Here is a 25,916-nt window from a genome sequence, read left to right on the forward strand (position 1 = left end):
ATGAGGTTTCCAACTACCCAAATTGGCTGGAGGAAAGAGCCTGAGAGGGCTCTTTCTTACACTTCTTCAATCTCTTCCCAAGCCTCTTGAAGAGATTGCCCTAACTAAAAAGCTCAGCTTGGACAGCGCAAGGAGTCAGTCTTCACCCCACTGTTAGTTTTGTCTTCTTTTCACTGCACTCCTCCAGTCTCTCTGGGTAATAGGGACAACCAGAAAGAAACATATGTGCTACCTGCCTCCTCATCTTTACCTGTCCTTACTTCATCCAGGAGGTGCAGGAGATAATTTTCCTAATCTAATTGTCTCCATCCCTAGGCCCATGGCTGGTGACTTCTCAGCCTTACTTAGCAGGGATAGTGAAATAAATGTTCAAGCATGATTCCAAACTCCATTATGTTCCTTCAAACATGATTTGGGTTATTGCAAAATTCATCTCCTCTTTTGTTCACTTACAAAATCTTGAAAACTAAATCAAAATAAATCAAAATTACCACAAAAAGTGAAAACACAACAGGAACTTGACTTAGAAAAATAGAAACAAAACCAGATGATGAGATAAATGCAAGTTCTCAAGAGCAGAAAGAAAAGAAACCATCTGTTTTACCAAATGAGGAACGCAGTGTTGGGAACCACTTTCAAATTGGCTGGAGTGCTAATGCCGCGCACAAGACCTAGAGCTGTTCAAACTTCCCTTCTTACAAAAGGCCAAGTTCATCATTTCCTTTAAGGATGGATTCTTGGTACTTCAACCTCTCCTTCAAAAGAAGATCCTATTTCTTTGGAGAAATTCACCAAAAGGGGATGTAGAATCATGAAGCAGAAAAAGACTTCCTGCCTCAGTATGATGGTACATACCTTTTATCACTCAGATGATACAGAGATCAGAATTGAAAGCAACTGGTGATAACATAGCAGATTTTCTCTCTGGAACAAAAACATGGGTGGCTTCTGTGTGAGGCAGCATACAGATGTATATGGTGTGATACACTTTGTCACTTCTGTGGGTTAGTATATGATTTATAGATGATAGTCTATCTGCCCCTTTTCAGGTAAATCTGACCTTTTTTTTTTTTCCTCTTAGAAAATAACTAAAAGTCTGTAGATTTTTGCAGAAAATATTCCAGATGGTGTAGATTTGGACACATCAGCCAGACCTTATCACAGTAATTTGTTAATGTAGAATTCATTCCTTTTCACAGTAGTTCAGTGTTACAATAGAAAATATAAATACATGTTTACAGTATGAATTTGTAAAAAATATATAGATAATGTAACAACTGGAATAATGTGCCCTATTTTAGTTTGGAGTTGTACAAACGCAATTTTGAGGTTTTGAAAAGCTTCATCTCAAAATACACATGATCATGTGAAATAGTTTCATTTTTACTAGAGCACAACAGTTCTATGGAAAGCTTCCTACTGAAATATTTTCCCAGTACAACCTAACACTTTGAGTCATAGAATAATTTAGGATTCAAGTGAGCTTTGGGGGTCATCTAGTCCATCCTTCTGCCGAAACCAGGGCTAACTTCAAAGTCAGAACAGATTATGCAGGGCCTTGTCTGTATCAAATCTGTAAAATCTGAGAAGTTGCTTCTCCAGGCAACCTGCTCCAGTGCTCATGATGAAGAGTTTTTCTTTATACCTGTGTGAAATATCTGTTGCTTTTATGTGTGACCTTTTCCTCTTGTCCTTTTACACTGTACCTGCAAGGAAAACCTAGCTCTAACTTCTCTCTATGCCGTAACAGTAGCTAAAACCAGCAATTAGGTCCCCCTGAGCCTTTATTTCACAGGGCAAACAAACTCAGCTCCCTCAGCATCTCCTCACTGCTGTCTTGTGTTCTATTTATCATCCAGCAGATCCCCCTTCTTCCATAAAACTGGTCCCAGCTTGTGTTGCTGTGTGGGGTTACTGCACCAGAATGCAGGACATCTTCTTTCTTTGCAAGTCTTTGTTGAACTTTGTGAGGTTGCTGTTAGCTTATGTTAGCTTGTTCTTCCACCATCTCAGGATCTTGCTTGAGATTGCCTGGAATGGTCTGACAGTCCCCAGCATTTCTGTCCAACACATCACACTACTTATATATCAAATTCCCTGTGACATACCTGAATGTACTTGTGAATGCATATGCCCTGTGACTATTTTCAGGCATCCAGAAACTAGAATGTCTTCCCAAGGCAAAGCATAGAAAAGTGCTTATCATGAGACCAGAAGCCAGGACTGCTCAAGGTGACGGTGCTGACAGGCGCCCCCCTCTCCCTTATTCCCCCTTGGAATTATAGCTTTTAAGTTTTAGGACTGATTTAAGTGCATAATCCTGTCTTTTTTCTTTTCCTTTTCCTTTTTTTTTTTTTTTTCTTAAAGAGGGAAATGCTATAATATCTCTTTCAGCACTATTATCTTGGTATTACGCTGGTGAAATGACACTTCCACTAATCTCAAGGAGCAGAAGCTGACTTTCCTATTATCTCTCATTTGTCATTTATTAAGATGAGAAGAAACCTGCTTAACTGATACACTACCTAATGGATAAGCAAGGAGGTTATAGAAAGGTAAGCAGTAGTAATAACAGTTGTAATGGTAGCAATCAGAAGCCAATAAAACACATCGCCGCTGACCTCAATTAACACGAACATGCACTCTCATTTTAGCATTAATATCAAGTGACTCCTACAACATAGTTAAAGCCCAGAGCTCTGTTTTCAAGGGATGCTGATGACAGTTCTGTTTTCAAAACAAACAGCTAGAGGCCACAAATCAGGATACCAAGTTGAAACGTGGTCTCCTGAGGATCTCGCGATCCTGAGCTTGAGCTCTCAGATAAACACAGTGCTGCTACAGAGAGAGTCACGTTGCTTTTCTCATTCCAGATGATAAACAGGTCTAACCTGCAACGTTAAAATCCTGCCAGGAGTGGAGCAAACATCCTCAGCTGGGATGACACAGGCCTTCTTCTGGTTTATAAAGCCAGATAATATGAGATACTCACTGAGTCTCAGGCTTAACCTTTGAGGTTAGAAAGTTCAAACCAATTTGTTGAGAAAAGCTAAAGGCTTATATTGACAAGTCTCAGGAAGGGTCTGGGTAAGGACTGGGGCCTGGACTAACAGTGATATGGAAACTCCTACAGTCAGGTACAATATTCACAGGCTGTATTGATATTAGCATTTTTGTTCCTTTTTGAAGGAACATTTTGGAACCAAATCTTCCACTCCCCCCATAGGTGAACACTTTGGTCATGCTGGGGCACTATTGCAGAGTGTGAAAACTAGGATCCCTTCAGATGACACTGGACAGAAAAGAGAGCTCTAGAAGCATTACTGACATGTCCCAGTCACTAATGGGCATTCAGGCTATGAGACCTGACTAGAAACAGTTCAAAATCTCCTCTCCCCACATACAGTGTGGTCACTGAGTCCTTGGCACCACTCATCTACTGTCACAATGAAAATCCTTTCGTTTATGTTTTTCCAACTCTAGCACCCTATTTCTCAGTACTGTCACTTCTACTGCAGGTTACTAGTACTAACAATCAGTATATAGAGAACCTAACTGTTTGCCAAATTAAAGTTGGTGCCACCAAGAGACCAGCTGGGCTGCGTCTGAATATGCTGAGAGAACTGGCTGCTGTCACTGCAAGGTCCCTCTCCATCATCTTCGAAAAGTCTCTCTGATGACTGGAGAAAAGCAAGTGTTATATGCTTCTGTTACATATCTTCAGAAAAGGCCAAAAGGCCAGTCCAGGGAACTGTAGACTAGCTAGTCTCACTGCGATTCCTGGGAAAATCTTGAAGCAAGTCCTCTTGCTCTTGGAAGATATTTCTGGGCATAAAAGGGTATGAATGTGATTTGGAACAGTTAGCAAGGATTTACCAATGATAAGTCATGCCTTACCAACTTGATTGTCTTCTGTGATTAAATAACTGGTTTTGTGGGTGAGGGGAGAGCAGTAGATGTCATTCACCTTGACTTTTTCAAGGGTTTTGAGACTGTTGCTAAGAATGTTCTTGTGTCCTAAGTTAGGACATCACAGTCTGGATGGCTGGATAACTAGATGACTAAAAAGTTGGTTGGATAATCAGGCTTAGAGGGTCATCCTCCACCTAGAGGCTGGTAAGGAATGGGCTATACCAGGAGTCTATCTTGGAATCTCTCGTGTTTAACATCTTTACCAGTGACCTGAAGGCGGTGCACTTCAATTGGACCTCAGAGCTGGTCCTGCTTCAGCAGACCTTCTGCATTCCCTTCCATCCTGATTTACCCCATGATCCTCTGAGAAGGCATCAAATGCTCCCCATGCTGTTCCTTCAGAGGATATTAACATTTGAAATGCAGTATGCATCAGCATTCTTTGCACTTCAGCAGAGTACCCACTGCAAGAAGTTTCCCTTTGTCTTTTTCCATGCTATGGGTTTGTTAATCAAAGAAGACCACGATGAGTAAAACAGATCTATCACTTATAGATCACGTGCTGAAGCTGTGATTCAGTTTTCTCTCTGTTTTAATTCAGGCAATGAATTTCAGTGCTTAGCTCCCTCTTCATATATTCTAGCTGTCAATATGGTTTCAAATCAGTGCGAGATTTTCCACTTAAAGAGTTAAAGACAGGAGAAATATTCTGACACTAATGAGTCAAATACTACAGCTGAGAAAGGGCTGTGTGTCCTGAAATAGACTGGAGAGGATCAGTGCTGGAACTAAGTTTCCGTGTGAACCTCTGACTTTTATAAATACCAGAGACTCTTTCCTTTCAGATTCCAAGTTTACCTTCCTCATCTGGCTTGTTGCTTCCTTTAGCTGCACTGGGAGGGGACTGCTGTTTTGTAGGGAGAAGCCTGGGTTATTGTTGTCTAATTTGTGTTGTTTTTTTCCACAGATACAGTCCCATGGGCTTCAGAAACTGTGAGACCAGTGATAAGTGATTTTTCTATGCACAGTTTGTGAGATCTTGCAGAGACAGCAGCAAGTAAAATCCTGGTAGGATTAAAATCAAAGGTGAAATACTCCTGGATTTCAATTGGGACGGAGTTTCACCCTTTTGCAGCATGATGTTCCTCATAGGAAGGATGTTTGTATGAGGGCAAAAATCCAGTGAACTTCAGAAAAAAATGGATTCATTAAACCCCAGTGTTCAGTGGTTGTGGCATATTATGTATGGCATTTAACTTTTTGCATAACATCGCCTCATGGTTCTTGCAGACCCCAGGCAGGAAATCACTCTAATGTAATCACGCTGCCCTCCTGTTCTCCTTTCCTGACCCCTACAGCAACTTTTTAATCCACTGACGATTTTAATCCCTTAGTTTTCCATTTTATTATTCTATATACACTCCAGTGCTGGTGGAAGGCTTGAAATGGAGTTGGTGACTTATTAGGCACTAAGAAATCTGACCATGGGAGCAGGAGCTGCAGCCAGTCCAGCTTTGCTGGTTCCAGGCTCAGAGGGCAGACCTGTCTGCTTTTCCCTTTTATTCCAATCTCAGGTGCTATTAACGTATTCTTCTTACAAATTTTATTTTTAAATTGCCTGATCTGGGAGGAGTTTAGAGAAATCAGGCTCTAACTTGACTTCTCCCTACTGCTTTCCTAGCAGAACAGTAAACACTTTTTCCCAGAGCCTGATTAGCTCCTGCTTTGACAATGCCAGTCACAGCCTTACTTGCATCTCCATCCATCCCCAGCAACAACTAAGGAAAGCTAGACCAAGTTTATGCAGCCTTGATCTAAAGATAGTGGGGAGGATGACTGAAATGTTAAGGTGTTAGGTCTTAAATTTATAAGGTAGACTCTTTTTAACGGGGAGCAAAGTTGTTTCTGAAATTCCCTGGGGCCCCACCCCAGACTTAGTGCAATATTTGCAGAAGTAGCTTGTTTACAATTTCATATCATATCTCTCACATGGGAGAAGACTTCAAGTAAGACTGGCTTGCTGGAAAAGCACACAGATAGGTAGTGTGGCGTAAGCTGAAACAGGCAGCTGGATTTCCCAGAGTGAAGCTTCATCAGGCTGTCTGATTGGTTTCTTCAGCCTTTTGGGAAAGGCTTGGAAGAATCAGACAGGTTGACTGCTGCGTTACAGTGCTATAAAGGTCTCTTACCCTTATGAATCACACATGGCTTCAGAACCACATGTGATCCACGTGAATCTAGAACTCTCACGTACCTGCTGTGCAAGGGCTGACAGAGCTGTAGCAACATTGCCAGTTACTGGGTGCTCAACTGCACCAGAGGACAAGCTCCAAATCTGATGGGGCTTTTCTGCTCAGGTTCATGTTCAGGGCAGTTATTTGTCTGCAGACAAGCTGTGGATGTGCATGTCCCAGCAACTTCAGGAATGAGCTCACTATATCTAGCTACATTTTGTTACTGGAGATTTTCCCAAGGCTGTTATATCAGAGTATCTACTAAAAGTTAATACGGCAAGGCAACATTGAAAGACACTGAAGTAAATGGAGTTTACATCTCACAGACTTTCAGTGGTTGTTTAGCACTTCCATGCTTTAGTACCCAGGAAATTTTTCCTTGTAAAATTACTAACTACCCATGCTTCCCAAAGATGTTCATGAGTTTTCCCTCTGTGTGCACTGCTGAGTATGGTTTGATGTGGTGTTTAGCAAACTTTGAGCTAGAAGCATGGAGTGGTAAGAAAAATGTGATTTAGATTTTCCTTTATTAATTACCACTTTACCTTCACCTTATGTTTTTCTCTGTCTTAAAGAAAGAGTAAACAGGTTGACTTCTTTACCAAGATTGTGTGGAAATACAGGATATATATATTTAGCACTAGTCAATCTATTGAGAATGAGTAGGAAACCCATCAGTTCCTGAGCCTGTAGTAGATTTCCTGTGCACAGCTTGTCAGCAGCCTGCTGGAGCTAAGGATATTCTGACTGCATACTTGAAATGTCAGGAATGCATTGTTTATTTGCAGCGAAAAGGCTGAAAATCGGGTCTAAAGTCTCTCACCCAGAGCCTACACAACTCTTCAACAAGTCACTGACATGAAGTATAAGCTCTGCAGCTGGTACGTGGTGGTGCTGAGGCATCACTGAAATCAGATCTCAGGCTGCAGTCACACACGTGAGGTACAGTGTGTCATCCACTGCTTCTCATTCTTTGGAGACATGCTCTTCTTTCAAGGGCTCAGGACCCTTAGAGCAATTTTAGCAGAATTCCCTTTATTAACCCACACAGTGCTCAGTGCAGAGCAGTTTAAGTGTAGGTTGAAAAGCACATACTTACGGTCATTTACGTGCAGCCTGAACACTGTAACTCTTGCAGAGAATTAATGTGTGGAGCCAGTGTTTAGTTAAATGTAAGAGCTGACAAGTTAACTTATGAAAACATGGGGATTATACCACAGTATACCAAAGCACCTTTATAGAAACTTCAGTAGTCAATAGTGGAAGAATAAAGGAAGAGTGAAAGAGCAGGATGAGCACATAGAAAACCTCTCTCAAATACCCTATCGTAGTTTCCCATGATTTGCAGCTCAGATATTTCATGAACTTGTGATGGCATCTTTATATTTAGTACTTCTGAGTGCTTTCTTCTTCCATTGATTTGTTCCACAGTTTTCTGAACTGATGTAAATATTAGCAACCCGTGGAAAAGAATTCCACAGGTTCACTGAGCACAGGTGAAAACTGTATTCTCGGATTTGTTTTGAACTTGTACCCTGTCACTCTCAGTTGATGCTCACTAGTTCTCGTGCTGGAGGAGACAGAAAACAGATTTCCCTGCTACTCTTCTCCTTCTGTGAGGTACTTACAACTTATGTGAGGAGCTAGCAAAGTATTATAATTCTCAGCAAGAAAAATTAAAGAAATGCGGAGAACTGTTTTGCTAAGGACTTCAAGAATCTGCAGGAATACCTCCAAGTTTACTTGAAATCCGTTCAGCTAGTGAAGAAGAAACCAGTACATAGTGGACAGAGAAAGATGCTTTTCTTGCCATTCAGACAGAGCAGTGGGTCATTCTCCCCCTTTGCAGCTCTGCTAGTAGTCACTTACAGCCACACAGACACAGCGTGCTGCCTCTGGAAAAGGCCACAGCAGCTTTAGTTTCACAAGCAGTGTTAACTGTTGGAAGGAATGAAGCTGTTCCTCTCCACCATTGCCAGCATCCACTGCATTCCCTTCTGTGGCTGCCATGTAATTTGGAGCTGCAGTGCTCAGCAAACTGTGTCCTGGGACTTATTTGAGTTCGAAATAACCTGACAAACAACCAACAAACCAACCAACCAACTAACAAAAACAATGCAACCTGTTTTCAATCAGCTCTGTCCTTCGGTGGTCAGGCAGCTGCTTTGCTAGCACAATGCTCATGGGGCAGAAGGTCCTAAAGAAAGGTAGGGAAGTTTCTTCTGGTGACGTTGTCATCTTATGCCAGAGTAAGTGTCAGAGAAACACTGGGGCAAGCTATATATATACTGAATATATAGTGAAAGCGTATATACTGCAAGAGCAGCTATGAAACAAAAGCAGCCTGAGATACACCTCGGGTTTTTACACAAAAACAAGTTCACAATATTTAATCTGTAACTAAATGTCATATGCCCAGACCTAAGGAAATGCTCTTAAAAATAATAAAAGCCCCACTATATAATGAAAAATAAAAAGCACTTCATCAATTCAGACGAGAAATCTGTCACAGACATTTCTGTGGCAGACAGTTCTCCACGTTAGATCACCTTAGATCAGTGAATTTTTGTAATAGGTGACAAGCATGTTTATGGCATGGTGATTTGAATATACATATATTTATATGAATATATTAATTTGCTTAAAAGCTATGTAGTGGTCAGGAATTTTAATGAAGTTTAGGAGTCAGAATGGGAGGAAGATGTTTAAATATACAGCAATGATTTTTCTGTAGTCTACTTTTAAAACTGCCGTTTGAATGCAAAGATCCAAGACTAAGGACAGATACTGCACTCCTGTCTTCAATACCTAAGATATCTATATCATCATGCAAAGCCCAGTTCCAGCAGAATTATAAAGATTCCTCCTTAAATTGACTTCAAAGCTGGTCCCATAACAGACTCAACAAACTGTATAGCCATTAAGAGACTCTACATTATACAATATTGATTTCTCTAATATCCACATAATTACACTGAGATGCAAATTGCTAATAAAACTTAATAAACCTCCTGAAAAATCAGTGACATTAGCCTGAGAGCAGGCTTAAAATGCCTAAAGCCATTGTTTTGATAGCATTACTGAACCATACGTTAATAATTGCATCACTTTAGCTACACACTCCCTGCTGTTTTAGTACTTAACTAAACTGTAATGTTAAATAGTTGTTGCCAGTTTAAGAAGTTTATCAGACAATATAAAAATGTCTTTGTGATTGCAATATAAAACTACACATAAGTGCACCCAAAAAGTTCCACTTGTGAAGTTATCTCCTAAGGGCTCAGTTTATGGGTATTATCCAGAGTTTAAAGAGAGTTTTTATACCCTCGAGTCTTAACTCAGTAAGTAACTGATAAGACAGGCCCTGCTTTCACTCTGTTCTGCTGGTCTGTAGTGGTAAATGGTGCCCCTGTTTGCGCCGCGTTTGAGCCATACAGCCTCTGCTTTTGGCATTTTATCCCTTCCCACAGCCAGCCAGGAGCCAGTGCAAACAGCCTGGGAACGGGGCGACGCTGCACACACGGGACACAAATCCAGGCCAACCCTTGGAGACATTACACAGGCCAAAAATAGCAACACTGAGAAGGTGCCAGCGAAGTTGGATCTTGACACTGACTGATGTTTGCCGATGCTGCAGTACATCCCTCACACGAATCGATTGACATAGCACTGTCCTCTGCTGACTGTCCCACACCCTCCTTCTTCCCAGTAGAAGCTGGGTACCTTGTGGAGACCTGCTTGGGAATAGTGCCCAGCAGATGTCACCTTCTCACCAACGGGCCCTATGTGCAAATTTGGGAAGATACAAACAGATTTTACTATGGGCTAGGAATATTCTGGCTTGAAAGGGAAGGACTGAGGCAACTGCTGTCCACAAAATCCTAAATAACATGGAGGAAATTAGTAGGGAAACTTGGTCAGTGTACTAGAAAGTAACTTGGGCCATCAAGTTAAAATCTCCATGCAAGAAGTCCTTGCTGCTAGATGTTGCAGGTGCTAAGGGTCTTACGTGGGTTCAAAAAGAAAGTGGAAAATCTGTCAAAGGATGTTAAACATGAGGGAACATTGGTGCTTCAAATGCCTTGCCCAACTGATGAACTCCTAAATCATAGCCTGAACATGGTGCACAGAGTAATAAACAGTGTGCTCTGCAAGTCTGCAAGTGAAACCCTAGCAACCTTTAGGGACCCTATTTCTGTATGAAATATGGACTGCAAAGCAGCCTCCAGCTGACTAGTAATAAGCAGTGCTGGTTTTCAAGTCCTATGGTGGCACAACTTGATGATGTCTTAACAAGCAACCCTCTTTGCTCTTCCTTAGTTCCTGGTGCTGAAGTACAACTCTCCAGTATAAGGACCTATGTGTATTTGAAAAGGACATACAATTATTAAAACTTCCTTTCAACCTTTTGCTCCTCTCCCCTGCTCCATGCCAGTGCAGCACTGCCAAGTCCAGGCAGAGTGTCACTCTAAGGGCCACTGCTGCCCACGGGTCCCTATCAGCTGTAGGGTTGAATAGGCAGGGAATGAGTGGTGGAAAACAAACTGCAACCTTCAACCTCAACTGAATCTGGGAATAGATTGTAGTAATGACACTCTGATACTACAGAAATGAAACATGACATATTCTTTGCCATTGCGGTGCATGACACAGGTACAATTATGCACCTAGAGTGTGAGAAACTCCAGTAACCAAACATGGCTTGCATCCCTGAGGTTATTCCTACATGTGGATGTGCTGCAGTTGAAGATGTTACTTTGACACATAGAGAGGGTATCCTGCAGACGGCTTTCTGCTGGTGAGCTTGGTGCCAGCAGCACGGGGTTTGCTGTGCGCCCCACTGGCAAAGTCTAGGCTGCTGAGCCCTTGCTGGTACTGTTGCTTAGCCTGGCAGGATGAAAACTACCTTATGTACAACGTGTAGCAATCATGCTTCTGGCTGTAGTGTGGAAACAGACCAAGAGAAAATAACTTAAAAGTAGCTACATTTCCACTCACTTTTGTGAAACCATTGCTAATCATGGCACTTAGCATGACTGTACTGAAAGAGAAAGCAACACAGTGCCCAGAGAGAAACAGCTCCGTGTGATTGCTGTGTGAACAGCTTCAGCTCCCCATGAAAAACAGAATTAAACCTCAGTTCATGTATTCCACCTTTATGAAGGTCTTTTGCTGACCAAGAGTTAGGAAACCACATGGCATTCAAATTTTTCCTGGCACCAGAGGCTGTGTCTGACACCACAGCCAGGGGCCTGGAAATTGAATTCATTTGTCCCCCCTAGAAAAACCTTACTGAGCAGGCATCATTCACCATAACATGTCATCCTAACGAGTTGCAAGGCAGAGATACTTCACATCTGAACCAACTGGTGGCAGTCAGTGAATAAAGTCTAGGTTACCAGAACACCCTTCATCATGAACATGATATGTTTAACAGCTAATTAAATCTGTGTAGGGATTAGGCCTTACATTGTACAGTTTTATGGCAAACAAATCTGAGCTTCCTAAGATTACATTGACCAGCTCCTTATCTCTGACGCTGAGATGTTTATCAGCACCATATGTTACAAGCTCCTCCCATGTTTCCCAATGACCTTCTGGGACTTAATCAGCCCAAATGTCAAGGGTTGAGGAGCTGAGAACATATATTATGACACAGAATGCAACACTCAGACAGGCAGAATGAAAATCCAGGGCTGAAGTCCAAAGAAAAGTTCTTTGCTGGTTAACTTCTGTCCCTGATAAATTTGTCAATTAGGAAGAACAAACGTTAACTTTGTTTTCATTGCCCTTGCTGTTGCTTTGCAAGGTCCCATACTGCGAGGTAACAGAGGGTGTGTACTCAAGTATCACTGATGAGGGGAAACCTCAAATGATTCATGGTTTGGGAATGTTTCATATAAAAATAGCCAATTTCAGCTTTATATCTGGAGGCTATCCATGCCACCCAACTATGTTTTCCAGTCTTAGAACCACCAAGAAGATACTCAATTAGCAGGAGACTTTTGTTCCCAATTTCAACAGCTCTGTGATTATAGCCTTTTTTAGTCACACGCTGCTTTTAGAATTGACAAGGACTTCATCCCAGAAGTCCCCAGGTATGGTGCCTGGGGACAATCACATCAGAAGAAGACACGGAGGATCACCATAACACATTTTATGCTTGTGTGAAGTACACTTGTTTGTGATTGGGGATGCATTAATAAGAAAAGCTTAGGCAAGGACTGGATTTGCAAGACATTTCCAGGCAAAGAATGAGATACATTTTACAGTATCTTTTGCAGGGAACAGAGTCTAGCTACCATGCTTGACTGCCCCTGCATTCTTCAGGTGGGCTGTGTTTACATTGATTAGAGCTGACATGAGCCATCCTCAAGCCCCAAAACTGCCTATTTCAGGCATGGCTCTGCTTGATTCCCCATGTCCAAACCCACCAGCAGTTACAGTTCATTCTGGCAGTTCATCTGAACAAGAGGAGTCAACCCTATCACTGCTTCTTGCTATTCCTACCCAGCTGCTCAGAGCGATATGTTTGGATCCCTAATCTCACAAGTGTCCCTTCTGTTTGCAGCTCACTGGGCTCAGAGTCAAGCTGGATTTCACAGATAAGAATGCTGATCCAAATGCTGCCACTTTGCTGCATGGCTGCAGAATGGAGATAAAGCTGGGAGTGGTTTGTGAAGCACTTGCAAATCTGTGCACTATACCTCTGTCATTTCATTGAAAATATCCTTTTTGGAAGATGAAGTGTCTATCAAGACAGATGTGGCCTGACTGGGTATTAGCTGAACGTGCTGTATTCAGAATACAACAGAAAGTCCAGGTGTTTTAAAGGATGTAACGGCCATGGTCTAAGAAAAGAATTGTGTTACTGGATGCCAAATATATGAACACATTTATAGAAGCTTTGCTTGCTCCTGAATCTGAATATATGGAGTGGGGTTTTTTGTCAGTTTTTCTGTTTTTTCTTTTAAAGACAATGATTTCCTTTCCAAAAGCAGGTGTGTGCTAGTTCCCACATTTCCCAGGCATATGTAAAATTATTTGGACACACAAGAGAAATTCATTGGCTAGCAAGAATTGTAAGTAACTGAGAACTCATTGACTCAAATGGTTATATTGCAACTTCATCAGTCTACGTTATGGTAGACAACCATTTTAGAGGTTCTACAAACACAAAGGGAAGCATCTGATTACATGCACATAGCATGTATGGTGTGTTACAATCTAGAGAGGAAACAAAACTACAAAACAAGATATCTAGATTGAACATCCCAAACATTTGGGAGTTCCAGAATTAGGGCAGATGGACATCAAAGATAGATAGATCTCCATCTCCACCTCTCTGTCAGGACTCTCCAACATGTGGCTCAGCAGGTTACCTGTCAAGCCTCTGCCAGTGTCAGTATTTTATGTCCATCATACAGTAATACATATAAGAACATTTTCATTAAAGATATTGGAGAATACTGGGGAGGAGGGAAGTTAAAGAATGTAGCATTTGGCTATTGAGCATACTCATCAGCTAGACTCTTGCCTGGGATACAAGATAAATGTCAAACATATACATGAAAATACAAGTCTTTCCTAGAAGCCCTTACAGTAGATTTATGAAACCTCTCCCTTATTTTTCTACCTGACCTCCCAGTTCCTGCTTTCCTGGATGTAAAGTGCTTCAGATTCAGGAGAGCAATGGAGAGACATTTGAAGCAGACATTCCACAGCCTTGTAGTTGGGACATGCATGTAGCATGTAGAAGGTATGAGTCCCATATTCAGCCTAAGAAGAATTTAGCAGTGAGATCTCCCACTTCCAAGACAAGTGGTCTGACTATGCAGTAGCCTACAAAGGTCTCATTTCAAACTGCAATAAAGAGAAGTTGAATAAAGCCTGCACTTTGTAGTTTAACTTCCCTTGCTTTTTTTTTTATATCTTAGATAGATACTTAGAGTCCTGATACCCCAGCAGTGGCCAGCCTTCCACTGAGAATGAAGGCCTACACAATGCAGAAGAGGAAGTCAAAAAGTGGACAACAGAATGAAAAGGTGGGAGCTTTAAGTACAGATTTAAAATAAAGGTAGACATAGCTACACAAGAGCAGGGACAACATCTCAGGTAAAAGAAATGAGAGGGAAGAAACACAAGTGGGAAAAGATGAATAAAGCTTTAAGGGAAACTGATACTCCCCAGGCAAAAGCCACAATATATTTAGATCAGCCATTCCCAAACTGAACATAATAAACTCCTTCTGATGAGATTCAGTCTATACAAGCAGCCTATTCCTCTGACCTTTTCTCTAGAGGCACTAATTGCCAACTGCTAAAATCATTGAAGTTTCTTTACTACAGGTAGCCACAGAAATGTTCGTAGACCCGTACAATGGTATAACTAACTACATTCATTAAATGGCATTTGGACTAAGTAGCACTTGACAAACCTCCCTGGCAATAGACAGGATATAAGAAAATACATGCAAGAAAAGTAAATAGATCTACTCGTAGCCCCCACCTCTATATTTCCAGTCCCTTTTAATAAAGTGAAGTTTTAGCTATTAAGTTTTGTGACTCTCGTAACGCTACAGAACACTGATATAAAATGTGAATAGTACAATATCCATTATATAATATATATATTTATATTTTAATATATTACATTTATTTCTACATAAAGAGGCTATAAATACTGTATATGCCTTATATTCATGGTTCCCAGCATTTGACATTATAGTAAGTACAAACTGAAAAAAATAATTATAAAAATACAAAAAAAGAACTCAGTAGAAATAGCTTTACATTTTAAAATCTTGTAGCCTGCATTGTGTCTATCAACAGAGCTCTGGGACTACAAGAGCACAGGTAAGAAGTTGTCCAACAATTAGGCACAATCTCACCACTCGGGGAAGATCAGAGCTGCCATGAAACCAGTCACGGATTCCCAAGACTACATAAACCAAGATCTCTGCTATCGCAAACAGACTTTGAGTTTTCAAAGTGAAAGAGTCAGACCTGGATCTGAGGGAGGAGGGATGAGATGAGAAGGTAGGGTGCCTTTAGGTTGCCCCATGAATACCACAGGACCCCCTGTGCTCCTAAGGTAGATTACATTGACTTTTCTACCTGTTGTACAGGCTGCCCTGGTGGCAATTCAGAGCAGGGGTATTTTCTGCAGCCGTTTCAGGCTAGCTCAGAAGCAGGCAGGCATGTGGCATGGGTCAAGGGTACTGGGTACAACGTGGGCCAGAGCCATCCCCAGAGGAGAGGCATGGACCCAGCACCCCTCACCCATCACTTGGCTCGGTGCTCTGCCTTTTCCCTACTAACCAACCTCACTGCACAAACCTTGCAAGCAAACACAGCTCCTGTGGTCTGGTACAGCAACTTTTTTCCTCTGCCAAGGACAGAGACCATCGCCCCCACCTATATTTAGCCCAGCCTATGTTTAGACTCAGGCCATCAGCGACTGCCAGAGCCTTGAGCTGGAGGTTCCTTTTTTTGTTTGTGGAGGTACAAGCAAGGGATAACTCTGAGAAACAAGAAACCAGTGCCGTGCTGTTTCCTTCCTGGAGTCCAGCCACAAGGGGAGAAACAACAACAAAAAAGAGCAGGGCTGTGCCGTTATTTCGTACAACTAGAAACAGTCGAGTTGAACGCCATGTCATCAAGGTCCCTAAGGCCACCACACTGGCTCTGCCATTGGGTTAGCACAGCCCACACACTGCAGCCGGGGCTTTGAACCCCCAGCCACAAGCATCTCTTGAGGAAAGTGCCCTGCGGCCCGACACAGCGCAGTTTTGCTGCCAGATGCTTCTGCATCCTCTTCAGGGAAAATAAATGTCTTTTCTTAGTCTCATGGATGCCGTCTTTCTGTACATCAAACCTGAATACCACCAAGCCCAAGCAAGGAAGGCACATCGCGGGGGGACCCGGAGCTTTGCCCTAGAGTGACGGGGTGGCGAGTGGTGCAGTGCCATCATAGGCGAGCCCATGCTCACAGCAGAGCTGGGGAGAAGGCTCCCGGGCACACAAGAGTTCAGTCTCCTCGCTGGAGTAAACAGTGGTGTCCATGTCGTCCGAGTGGTATCCCGACTGGTACCCGCTCGTCTGGTTGGAGGCTTCAGACATGACGGACTCATTACTCTTGCTGGGCACCAGCGTGCTGCAAAAAGCAAGCAGAAACAGGACTGAGAGAGCTGTGGAGACTGTCTTCTGGAGGGCACTTAGCAAAGCTGGCTTCAAGCTTTTTCAAACATGCATTTGTTTATAAGAAGAGACCTTTTTATATGCCCTAACCTCACTAACACATGAAAAAGATAGTTAATTTTATGTCTATACAAGGAGTTAGATTGTGAACACAGATGAAATGGGCAGAAAACTTTGAGAAGCTTCACACATTTCAGCTGTGATGCAATTGTAACTGCAGTATACTTTTGTTTGCACTGAAGTTGTCCGGGAAAAAAATAGTTTCTGAGAAGCTCTCAGAGAGCATACATGAGGTTTGAGCTCTATGAACACTACTGTGCTTCCTGCGAACTGCACAATGAAACCCCTGAACAATGCTCTGAAAATACACCCAGGTACATCCTGAAAACTCAAGAGTCAGCTTTAGAAAAAAAGAAAGAAAAAGAAAAGAAAAGGAGCTCTTTGTCACTGCAGACAAGCCCTCACAAATATGCTTAATTGTGTGCAACATCTCAGTTCCTTTGGCTGGTGGTTGATGCTTCTGCAGCTGATAAATACAAGTCTCTTCTGTGGTGCTATTTCCAACAGCTGCATTACCTTTCCTCTCCTGGTACCAAATGCAGATGACCAGGGACACAGTGTACAATTTTCCTTTGTGTTTTTAAAAGTACAGTAAGACAATATTTTGTCTTCTAAAAAATTTTACAAACCAACTAGTCTTCTGACATACTGCAAGCAAAAAGTCATATTCAAATCTACATGCAGCCTAAGTCTTACCTAAAGGGTATTTTCACTTGTTTATCACTCTCTTCCAAAGTCTTCAGCTCTTCAGATGCGAGAACCATCCCACTATCTGTCTGGTTTTCCTGAAAAGATGTTAGAACGGCATTAAATGCAAAGGAATAAAAAATAAAATAAAATAATATAAAATAAAATAAAATAGAAGTACAGAAGACCTATGAATAACAAACTCACCTCCTGAACAACTTTTACAGTGGTTACCAATGGGACATCTTCAAATGTTTTCACACTCACAGGGCGGCTTTTTCTTTTGCTACCTTGTCGGTACTGACTGAAAAGAAAACAAAACAAGAAGTGTTTTGTGTCCACTATCCACAACTTGGCTGCAAACAGCAGAATGATATCAGAATCCTTTTATCTCTCTACAGAGAAGTTAATCCTTTTGTCAAAACATATTATGCAAACCTCAAAATATCCATTTATTGAGAAGGATGAACAGGCTCGAAAGTGGCATGTTTCTGACCTTCTGCTCCTGACAATCTTGATCTCTGAGCAAATTCTAAGAAAAGGCTTTGAGAAAACAGCTCCTTTTCTCAGTTACACTGGAGGGCTTCACTTCCTGCAAGCTTCGCTTAGAAGTATAATAAACAGAGGAGGCTGGAGCTCAGACATGTGTCTCTTCCTTTGGACTGCACTTCTGAGACCCCTGGCTGGATCCAGGACAACAACAGCAGACTCAGTGGACTGCCGCCCTTAAACCATGGGGATCAGGACAGGGAGTGCTACGTGTCTCTTGAAGGCTCTCCTCCAAAAGAAGCCCTCTGGTCAGGATGACATCCATAAAAAATATTGGACAAAAAAAATCCCATTACTTTCATGGAGGTACTAATACAGCAAACAAAACAGCTACCCTCAGCTTTCTGTCTAAACAGATATGAAGTAAAATGGATACTGTCCCAGTTAAACAGGACAAATTTATGTTCCTACAGCTAATGAAGAAAAAGCCATGGATTTAGAAAAGAAACCTGCATTCACCTGAAGGGCAGAGCTGGAGGCAATTAAGAGTACCACTGATCCCATTTCCCAGCTTTGAGTCTAGCTATGCTGAGTCCTGCCTGCCTCCAACAAACACATATTTAAGCTGGTAGGGATTTTGCAAATTCCCTTTGTAGCCTGCCCAGGTGCTCAATCACACTTCAGAATGTTTTCTAAATATTAAACCCAAGTATTTGCTGCAAATAAAATTTGTCCTATTGCTGGGGACACAGAATAATTAATTAGCATCCTCTTTCAAGCAACTTTTCATATACTGGAAACTGTTAATATGTTCCCTCTCCATTTTCTCTTCCTAGACTTAATAAAAGCAGTTCTTTCAAGATCTCTATACAGATCATGTCTTCTGCTCCTGTTACTCTGCAATGGTATCTAATAGACTTCTAACCCAACCCTGACAGGATCATAAACATCTAATGGACAAACGAGTCCACTTACCCTCCTGCACAACCTGACCTTGAATGATGATAAGTTCATTCACAACTTGCCTTCTTACTCTGAAAGCTCCATGTGTGCTTGCATTTAACTGTCCACACAGGCACAGAACTGCATGGCCAGGACTAGAGTTACCAGGGTGAGGACTGGAAACCCCAGCCTCTTGATCTGAATGACCTCCCAGGTATGGAAGTCCTGCCTCTCTGCTCAGCCCAGACAAGAGTCAGCCTTCATGGCCTACAATGAGCAAGATCCTCTTGGTTAAGCCAAGCTACTGTGCAAACAGGACGAGAAATAGTGTGCAGGCAGAGAGAGGCCACACGTGGAGTCTGACTCCTGCCCAGTGACAGTGAGGGCTCGGCTGACATACTGACAGTATTTCCTGACACGTGTTTGCATTTTGTAATAGACTGTCCCATTAAAAAAGGGCCAAGAATCCCCCCAGAGAAAATAAAAATCCATCTTCCCTGCTCTCCACCAAGCCAATTATTCTCCCTAAAATTAAACTGTAGATTGGTTTGACTTGATTTGTTCTTGATGAATCCATGATGGCCATTTTGAGTTACTTAAATTTCTTGTAGGCATTTACCATTATTTATCTGATCGTTTGGTCTGGCATCATTCTTAGGATTCAAGTTAACCTGATTTAAGGTTATTCCATTTCTGTTCTTTCTAAAATCACTTTACACTTCCTGAAATCTTCTTTACCTCACCTGACTATTCTTAATGGCAATCTTGCAAGGTTCAGAAATTGCATATCTATTTCCTAAGCAAAATACAGCAGATGTTAGGACGACCTGCTGATTTTAATTTACCTCAGCAATCTAAATATTCTTTAATATTTTCTGTGTTTGCCCTGTGCTTGCTTTTCTTCCTCCTGCTTTGGTTTAGAGGTTGTATTTATCAGTCTTTCCTCATAGTTAGTACTTTTGCAAAGACTGAAAAAGACATTACTGAATAGATCAATCTTTTCCACTAAATGTATAGCAAGATCCATGCCAACAAAATTGTTTTCAGCTACCAGAAGAGTAAAGCCCCTAAGCATGTCTTAAGCTCTCCACTTTGCCTCTCCCAGAATGATTTCCACAAATGCTTTCACAACCCTGTCACACTGTAAGACAAGAGAAAGGGTTTCAAAGTGTCTTTAAAAGGTTGACAGAGAGATTTTTACTTCTGTTCATACCAGAAAGTGGGGACCGGGAAAAACCATATAGGAAGTATTCGAAGTGGAAAAATGTGTGACGTTTTCAGTGTTAAATCATGCTTTTTTGTCTTTTAAATATTTATTTTGGACTGCCCCACTACTAAAACATGCAGGTTGAGAGTTCAGCTCTAGGACCCCAAGTTCAACTGAAGTGTGAAATGCACTGTGTCTAGCTAGTCTTTCCCAGGACAACATAAAAAAGTCAACCTGCGGTACACAAAATCATTGGGAACTTTGTTTGGCTTTGGTAGATATAAGACAAACAGGGAGGGAGAGGGTTCCACTTTGTGGAAATCATGTGAAACCTGCCAACAGAGTCCTTCTCTGCCCTTATAGTTTGGTCCACCGCCTTCTGTCCTCCTCCTACTCCTGAGATTGCAGCAAGCAACCCAGGGCTTCCAGCATCCAAGTGGCTGAATTTGATCTTAGGCAGCGCTGGATGGGAAAATACCTTTCTCCCTTACATCCCATGCCTGAGGTCCTCACAAGGTCCAGCATAAGCCCTGCTTAAGTACTTTAGTATATACTCCTGCCCACCAGAAGCAAGCATTGGACAAAAAGCAGTGACAACACTATTTAGGTTGCGTTCCCCTTGGCCATCAATTCATGCCCTATTTACCAGCATCTCACTTTAGGAGGGGAAATGCCAGAGAGATCATTAATGATAAACCTATTACCATTAATATTTCAGGAAGCTGCAATACAAGAGTGTGAACACAATTGTATTGGATCAGTAAAACTTTTTATCCATTCTGATGATTATTAAAAACTAAGTAAGTACCCTTGTGATTTATTTTTCTTTTTTTAAATGAGAATACCAAATCTTGAAAGGGTAGTAAAAAAAAAAAATAAAAATAAAAAAAAAAATCATTGGCATTTGGAGAGGTAAGAAACTAGTTTTTGCCTACAAAAACTCTACAGATTCCTTCTTATGCTTGTGGAGAAGGTTAAATATGGACCAAGCAGCTGAAGTCTCTTCCTTTCATTTTCCCTGCCCCCAACATGAACAAAACCTGCCCAGAGGCCCCAGTAGGATGTCCACCATATAAAATACCTAATTCCAAAGTGTTGTCATAATGGAATTTAGGATCACAGACTTCCTCTTCCTCCCTACAGGAAGCAGGTGAAGTGGGGAGAGAGAGACCTGAATCCTCTTCCATATTCAGCGATACTGACAAAGGAAGGACAATGTAGTCTTTACCATCCTGTAGAATGCAGTGAAAAATACAAAAATTAAATTGGACACAGAGATACACAGACATAAACAGTCACAGACACATATATGGAGAATGCATCAGCCCAACAGTACTACCTTGTTTGTTTTATTAAACCATGAACATTATACCACATTTGCAGGAGCAGCTACATCAAAAGAAGGAAACTTAATAAGAACCACTGCCAAGTAGTTTTAGATAAAAATTTGCTATTTTTATATGACATACTGTAACAAAGAATAAACTGAACTTTTTCACTGATGTCTTTGAAATAAAAATATAGGTTTGAGGAATGTTTGAATCTCAGTGACACGGAGAATATGAACCTGAGGAAAAAGATTACCTTAAAATGAATTAGGCTACAGAAATTTCTAGTATTAACCAGAAAGACTGAATTAAATATAAGAAGTAAATAAAAAAAAAAAAAAAAAAAAATAGAAGGAGATACCAAAAGAGGACATTTTCTATCAATACTTTGACATCTAACTTGATGTGAATAACAAGGATACTACTTTTTAAAATTTTTTCCACTTGTTTACATTTTTGCTCTAAAATAATAAAGAGAAAAAATGGATTATGCATCCTTCAATAGTGCATACCTCTTTATAGTCCCATAAGAAATCCTTTAGTAGATTTTCTAATCTAATTTTCTCTAATTTTTTTGCATCTATCTCTTTTGGATTACAATATGACACATGCATAATTAGCTATTAGTTATCAGACAGTAAATGATGTTTACTTTGTAAGCAAGTCTTTTATAGTCACAGTACACAACAGTTTGTGACAAGAGGGTCTAAATCACTAGCAATCCAACCATATTAGGTTATGGGCAAACAACATAAAGTATGTTTTGAAAATATAAGGAAACACTTTTTTCCTGTGAGCGTGACTGGGCACTGGCAGAGGTTGCCCTGGGATGTTGTGGAGTTTCCATACTTAGAGATATTCAAAAGCCATCTGGACATGGTCCTGGGCAAATGGCTATCAGTGGTCCTGCTTGAGCATTGGGGTTGGACCAGATGACCTCCAGAGGCCCCTTCCAACCTCAGCCAGCCTGTGATGCTGTGGTACATATGATACAAGCTGCACTTTAGAGAAGTGAAGAAACGCTCCCCTTTCTGAGTTTTGGTATGCACAGACACAATAGTTTGGAAGGGCAGGTAATTTCCACGATTACTAATAGATCAGAAAGGGAGAAATTGTCTTATAGGTGAGCATATGGCCAAACTCAGCCTCCCCCATCCAGTGTGCTCACATCTGTTGCCCTGGCCTTGTCCACTTCTCTAGTACATTAGAGGTAGCCACAAGACAAAGAACCTGGAGGGTGGCCCATACAGCTCACCTGGACACAGGGGGCCCCCTTACCATAATGCCTGCACACAGGACAAGTCCTAATACACTTATCTCCATGGAGCTGCTGACAGGCAGCAAAACGTCTGCATTCTCATTTTGCAGAAGAGTCATTAAAAGCATTGTAGCCCACATCCTCCCATATGCTAAGATACCCATCTTTGTCACAGTAAGATCAATAGGAGCTACATGCCGAAATGCCTCTGTAGCATGCAGAGAAATCAAGCAGCAGAGCAAGGAATTGAGCCCATGATGCCACTGCTGTAGTTACTTAGCTGTCTGGTTGGGGAACGACTCCCCAGTGTACCTGCAGGTCCCAGGCAGACAGCTAAGTAACCACAGCAGTGGTGTCATGGAAGCCCTTGCTGGCAGGGCAACGTGGCTTTTGGTTACCACAACAGACCTTTGCAACCTTTCCCCACCCATGCTAGTCAGTAACTGAAGTGGTGGAAGAAGCCCAGGCTTCCCCACAGCCCCAGTGGACAGTACCCAACTAGGGGATTTTGTGGTGGCTGTCAGGACAAGAGGGGTTCAACTGGTGGTTTTAGCAACCAGAGAATACATTTCATGTACCTGACGGACGTTGGCTTGCAGCAGATTCCCCAGGTGCTCCACCAGCTCTGAAAAAGTTGGTCTTTGCTTAGGATCGCCATGCCAGCAATCCAGCATTGTCTGGTACCTAGAAGAACAAAGCCCATTAAAATAGCAGCACAAAGAAAACAGCACCTACTGCTTGCTCCAGCACCTGCTATCATTGTGGGGTAAGTGCTGGCAGCTGGAAGAACTGTTGCTCACATTTCGGGTGTTGTATAGTCTGGTGCTCTCATTCTTGTTCCTTCTTTCAGTCTTCTGCAAAATTCCTCATCAATTTTCACTCCTGGGTATGGTGATGCACCTAAAATGAGATCAAAGGTAATTTTAATGCATTAGACTCCTAAATTCTGGGATTGATTTTCAAACAGATAATTCGCTATGGCCTGAGTTAGTAAGGTAATCCAGTATATTTGGATGTGCAAACAATTTAGATTTATGATTGGGTAAATGAAGCACATCATCACCTACAGAAATTGCATAAAGAAGCATTTCAAATCCATGTTCCTACATTTGCATTTTGAAGGAAATCTGAGTATTTTATTTTGATGGAGAAAATAAACAGGAAATTTTCAAGAAGTAAAAAAAATAATTAAAAAAACAAAACGCTTGAGAGGATCCAAGAACACTTTGGCTGTTTTCTGTTTTGAATGTTTGACTCTTGTTTAAAATCTAACATGGCTCAGTAAAATTAAAGTGACTTACCCAATGAAAATATTTCCCATAGTAGAACTCCGAAGGACCATACATCACTCTGAATGGTATATACTCTATCAAAAATGGTTTCTGGTGCCATCCATTTTAGGGGTAGTCTGGCCTGAAAGCATTTCCATAAACAAGAGGGCATCACAGTTTAGCAAAACACTGAGTTTCCACAAACCCTTTTAAGGGACGGTGGGGGAAGGAGTCCTGATATGATATTAATTCTTTCTCAAGCAGAGAATCTGAAACTTACATCTCCTTTCCTGACGTAATCTGGGTCTTTGTAGATGTCTCGAGCCAAGCCAAAATCACAGATTTTGACCACATTGTTGTCTGACAAGAGGATATTACGAGCAGCCAGGTCCCTGTGGATGCACTGCAAAGAGAAGTAAACAACTTCGTATGCTGCCTGTTGTCACAGCGCTGTCCACAGGGCTGATCTCTTTCACACATGTGCTCTCCTACCCTCAAAGGCCAGATAATTCTTAAAACCTTTTAAGAAAAAGAAATCTTAGCATCAACAGTTACTGATTTTAAGTGGTTTTTTGATGGTCACAACTGATTTGTCTCAGGGAGACTTGTGTTCCCAAGTCCAAACATACGTCTGTTTATCCGCTATGCAGAGAGGGCCTTTGAAGTTAGCTAATTAATTATCCTAACAAGCTGACACGAAACAGGTTCAGATCTGATTACCTTTAGATTTACTTAGGTTCACTCAAATCTGTGTGCTCTATGCTCTCTCTCTGAAAAACATACCACACTAAAACACCTATTTGATTCCAACACAAACTAATCAACCATGGAGAGAAAAGTCCATGTCTTTACATATGCAGAACAACAGTTTAGCCAACAACTCAAAGACTTCAAAACTCAAGCCTCCATAGCTTGAATTAAAAAAACCAGGCTCTGAGAGTGGCTGCAGATTTGCTTCTAGTATAGCCTAGAACTGCATATCATCCTAAGACGTATTTTTACATATACACACCAACCAGGATGTATGAAATATAGACAGATGCATGTATTTAGAAAAGACTCTCGAGTCTGGTTTTGAACACCTAGCCTGCACTCTAGAGCAGTGCTGTATTCCCTGCTTCTGCTCCCTTTTCCCATTTCTAAGTACTTTTCATGCCTATACAACTGCAGACAATTCTTTGTTCTTGCTGGAATTTACATCCTTCGAAACAAGTGAGAATGCAGGTGAGGTACTACCAACTGCCAGTGTGTCTTTGGCAAGAGACTCTCCAAGGAGTCATCCATGAAGTTTCATAGGTGAGCATCATCTCTCCTCACACTGCCTTTCCAATCCTGCTGCACAATTTACAGGCAACATCCTCAAAGAAAACTCTTTTACTCTTGTTTAGCTCTGGTTACCAGAGATTTGTCCCTAATTCCTTTAATTGTCCTTGCAAGTCAGCTCCCCTCCTCCCACTACTTAATCATTCTTCTATGAATCAGTGACCCATAAACCGTGTACAGATCACTAACATTTGTGTCAATAAATGCATGGGCTGTTTCACTCTGTAGTATTAATGATTTGGGTATGTCTTAAGGCAAAAAGAAAATGCTGCGCATGACTGCTAGTCCAAAGATGAACATGCTGTTTCCTTCTATAGACCTACAGCACTATTTCCTACAGTCAAATAAATAACATGCCACTCTTCCTGAGAAGTTCCTTACTTTGCGCGAAGCCAAGAACTCCATTCCTCTTGCCACCTGGAAGCTATAACAGATGAGGTCCTCCATGGTCAAAGGGTTCTTGCAAAGGTCTTCAGGACCAGCTGCAAAGAATCAGATGACAGTCAAACATGCCCTTTCTCACAGATTTCACCCATAACTGCTTCTTAGGATAAAGTCCATCTTAACCTTATGCCACATTGAAAAGAGAGGGCAAACAAAGCCCTTTTTTTGGCTGCATAATTATCACTAACAACCCATTTTACACCAAACTAGTCCTGTGTAAAATAAGCTCTGAGATGATGGGTTGTACCCTATGCCTCCTTGCTTTATTTCCACAGTTCCCACCAGTGGAAAGATCTGCAAAACAATCCCAAAAGGAAAACAACCAAAAGTCAGCTCGCAATTTCCTAGTACAGGAGAGGTTTGCTGTGGTTTCAGCAGATGAATTTGGAAATCCCTGAGAGGGAGGCCTCGCCTAGTCTTTAGAGGGGAAGAATATGCTGCGGGGAGAAAGACTTGAATTTGGCAAAAAGCCCTGCTAATTTAAGGTAGAAGAAGTCGAACCTCATCCTCTAGTGACCTGGAGAAATTAATATACTCAAGTATCCAACAAAGATACCTAGGC

The 25,916-nt window shown here is 41.5% G+C and overlaps 1 protein-coding gene across 1 annotated transcript in view; it reads right to left on the reverse strand.

The window, feature by feature from the left end:
* Nucleotides 1-17,101: 17,101 nt before the first annotated feature.
* Nucleotides 17,102-25,916, reverse strand: part of KDR (kinase insert domain receptor (a type III receptor tyrosine kinase)) — a 28,155-nt gene continuing 19,340 nt past the window's right edge. Inside the window, exons 21-28 of the mRNA XM_010019428.1 lie at nucleotides 25,292-25,392; nucleotides 23,868-23,990; nucleotides 23,618-23,729; nucleotides 23,117-23,216; nucleotides 22,895-23,000; nucleotides 20,812-20,962; nucleotides 17,300-17,396; nucleotides 17,102-17,190 (exon numbers count right to left, since the gene is read on the reverse strand). Coding sequence (XP_010017730.1) covers nucleotides 17,356-17,396; nucleotides 20,812-20,962; nucleotides 22,895-23,000; nucleotides 23,117-23,216; nucleotides 23,618-23,729; nucleotides 23,868-23,990; nucleotides 25,292-25,392 — 734 coding nt within the window. The 3' untranslated portion in view covers nucleotides 17,102-17,190; nucleotides 17,300-17,355. The remainder of the gene's footprint in view (nucleotides 17,191-17,299; nucleotides 17,397-20,811; nucleotides 20,963-22,894; nucleotides 23,001-23,116; nucleotides 23,217-23,617; nucleotides 23,730-23,867; nucleotides 23,991-25,291; nucleotides 25,393-25,916) is intronic.

This window comes from Nestor notabilis, unplaced genomic scaffold (genome assembly GCF_000696875.1).
Source record: "Nestor notabilis isolate BGI_N333 unplaced genomic scaffold, ASM69687v1 scaffold7048, whole genome shotgun sequence".
NCBI lineage: Eukaryota > Metazoa > Chordata > Aves > Psittaciformes > Psittacidae > Nestor > Nestor notabilis.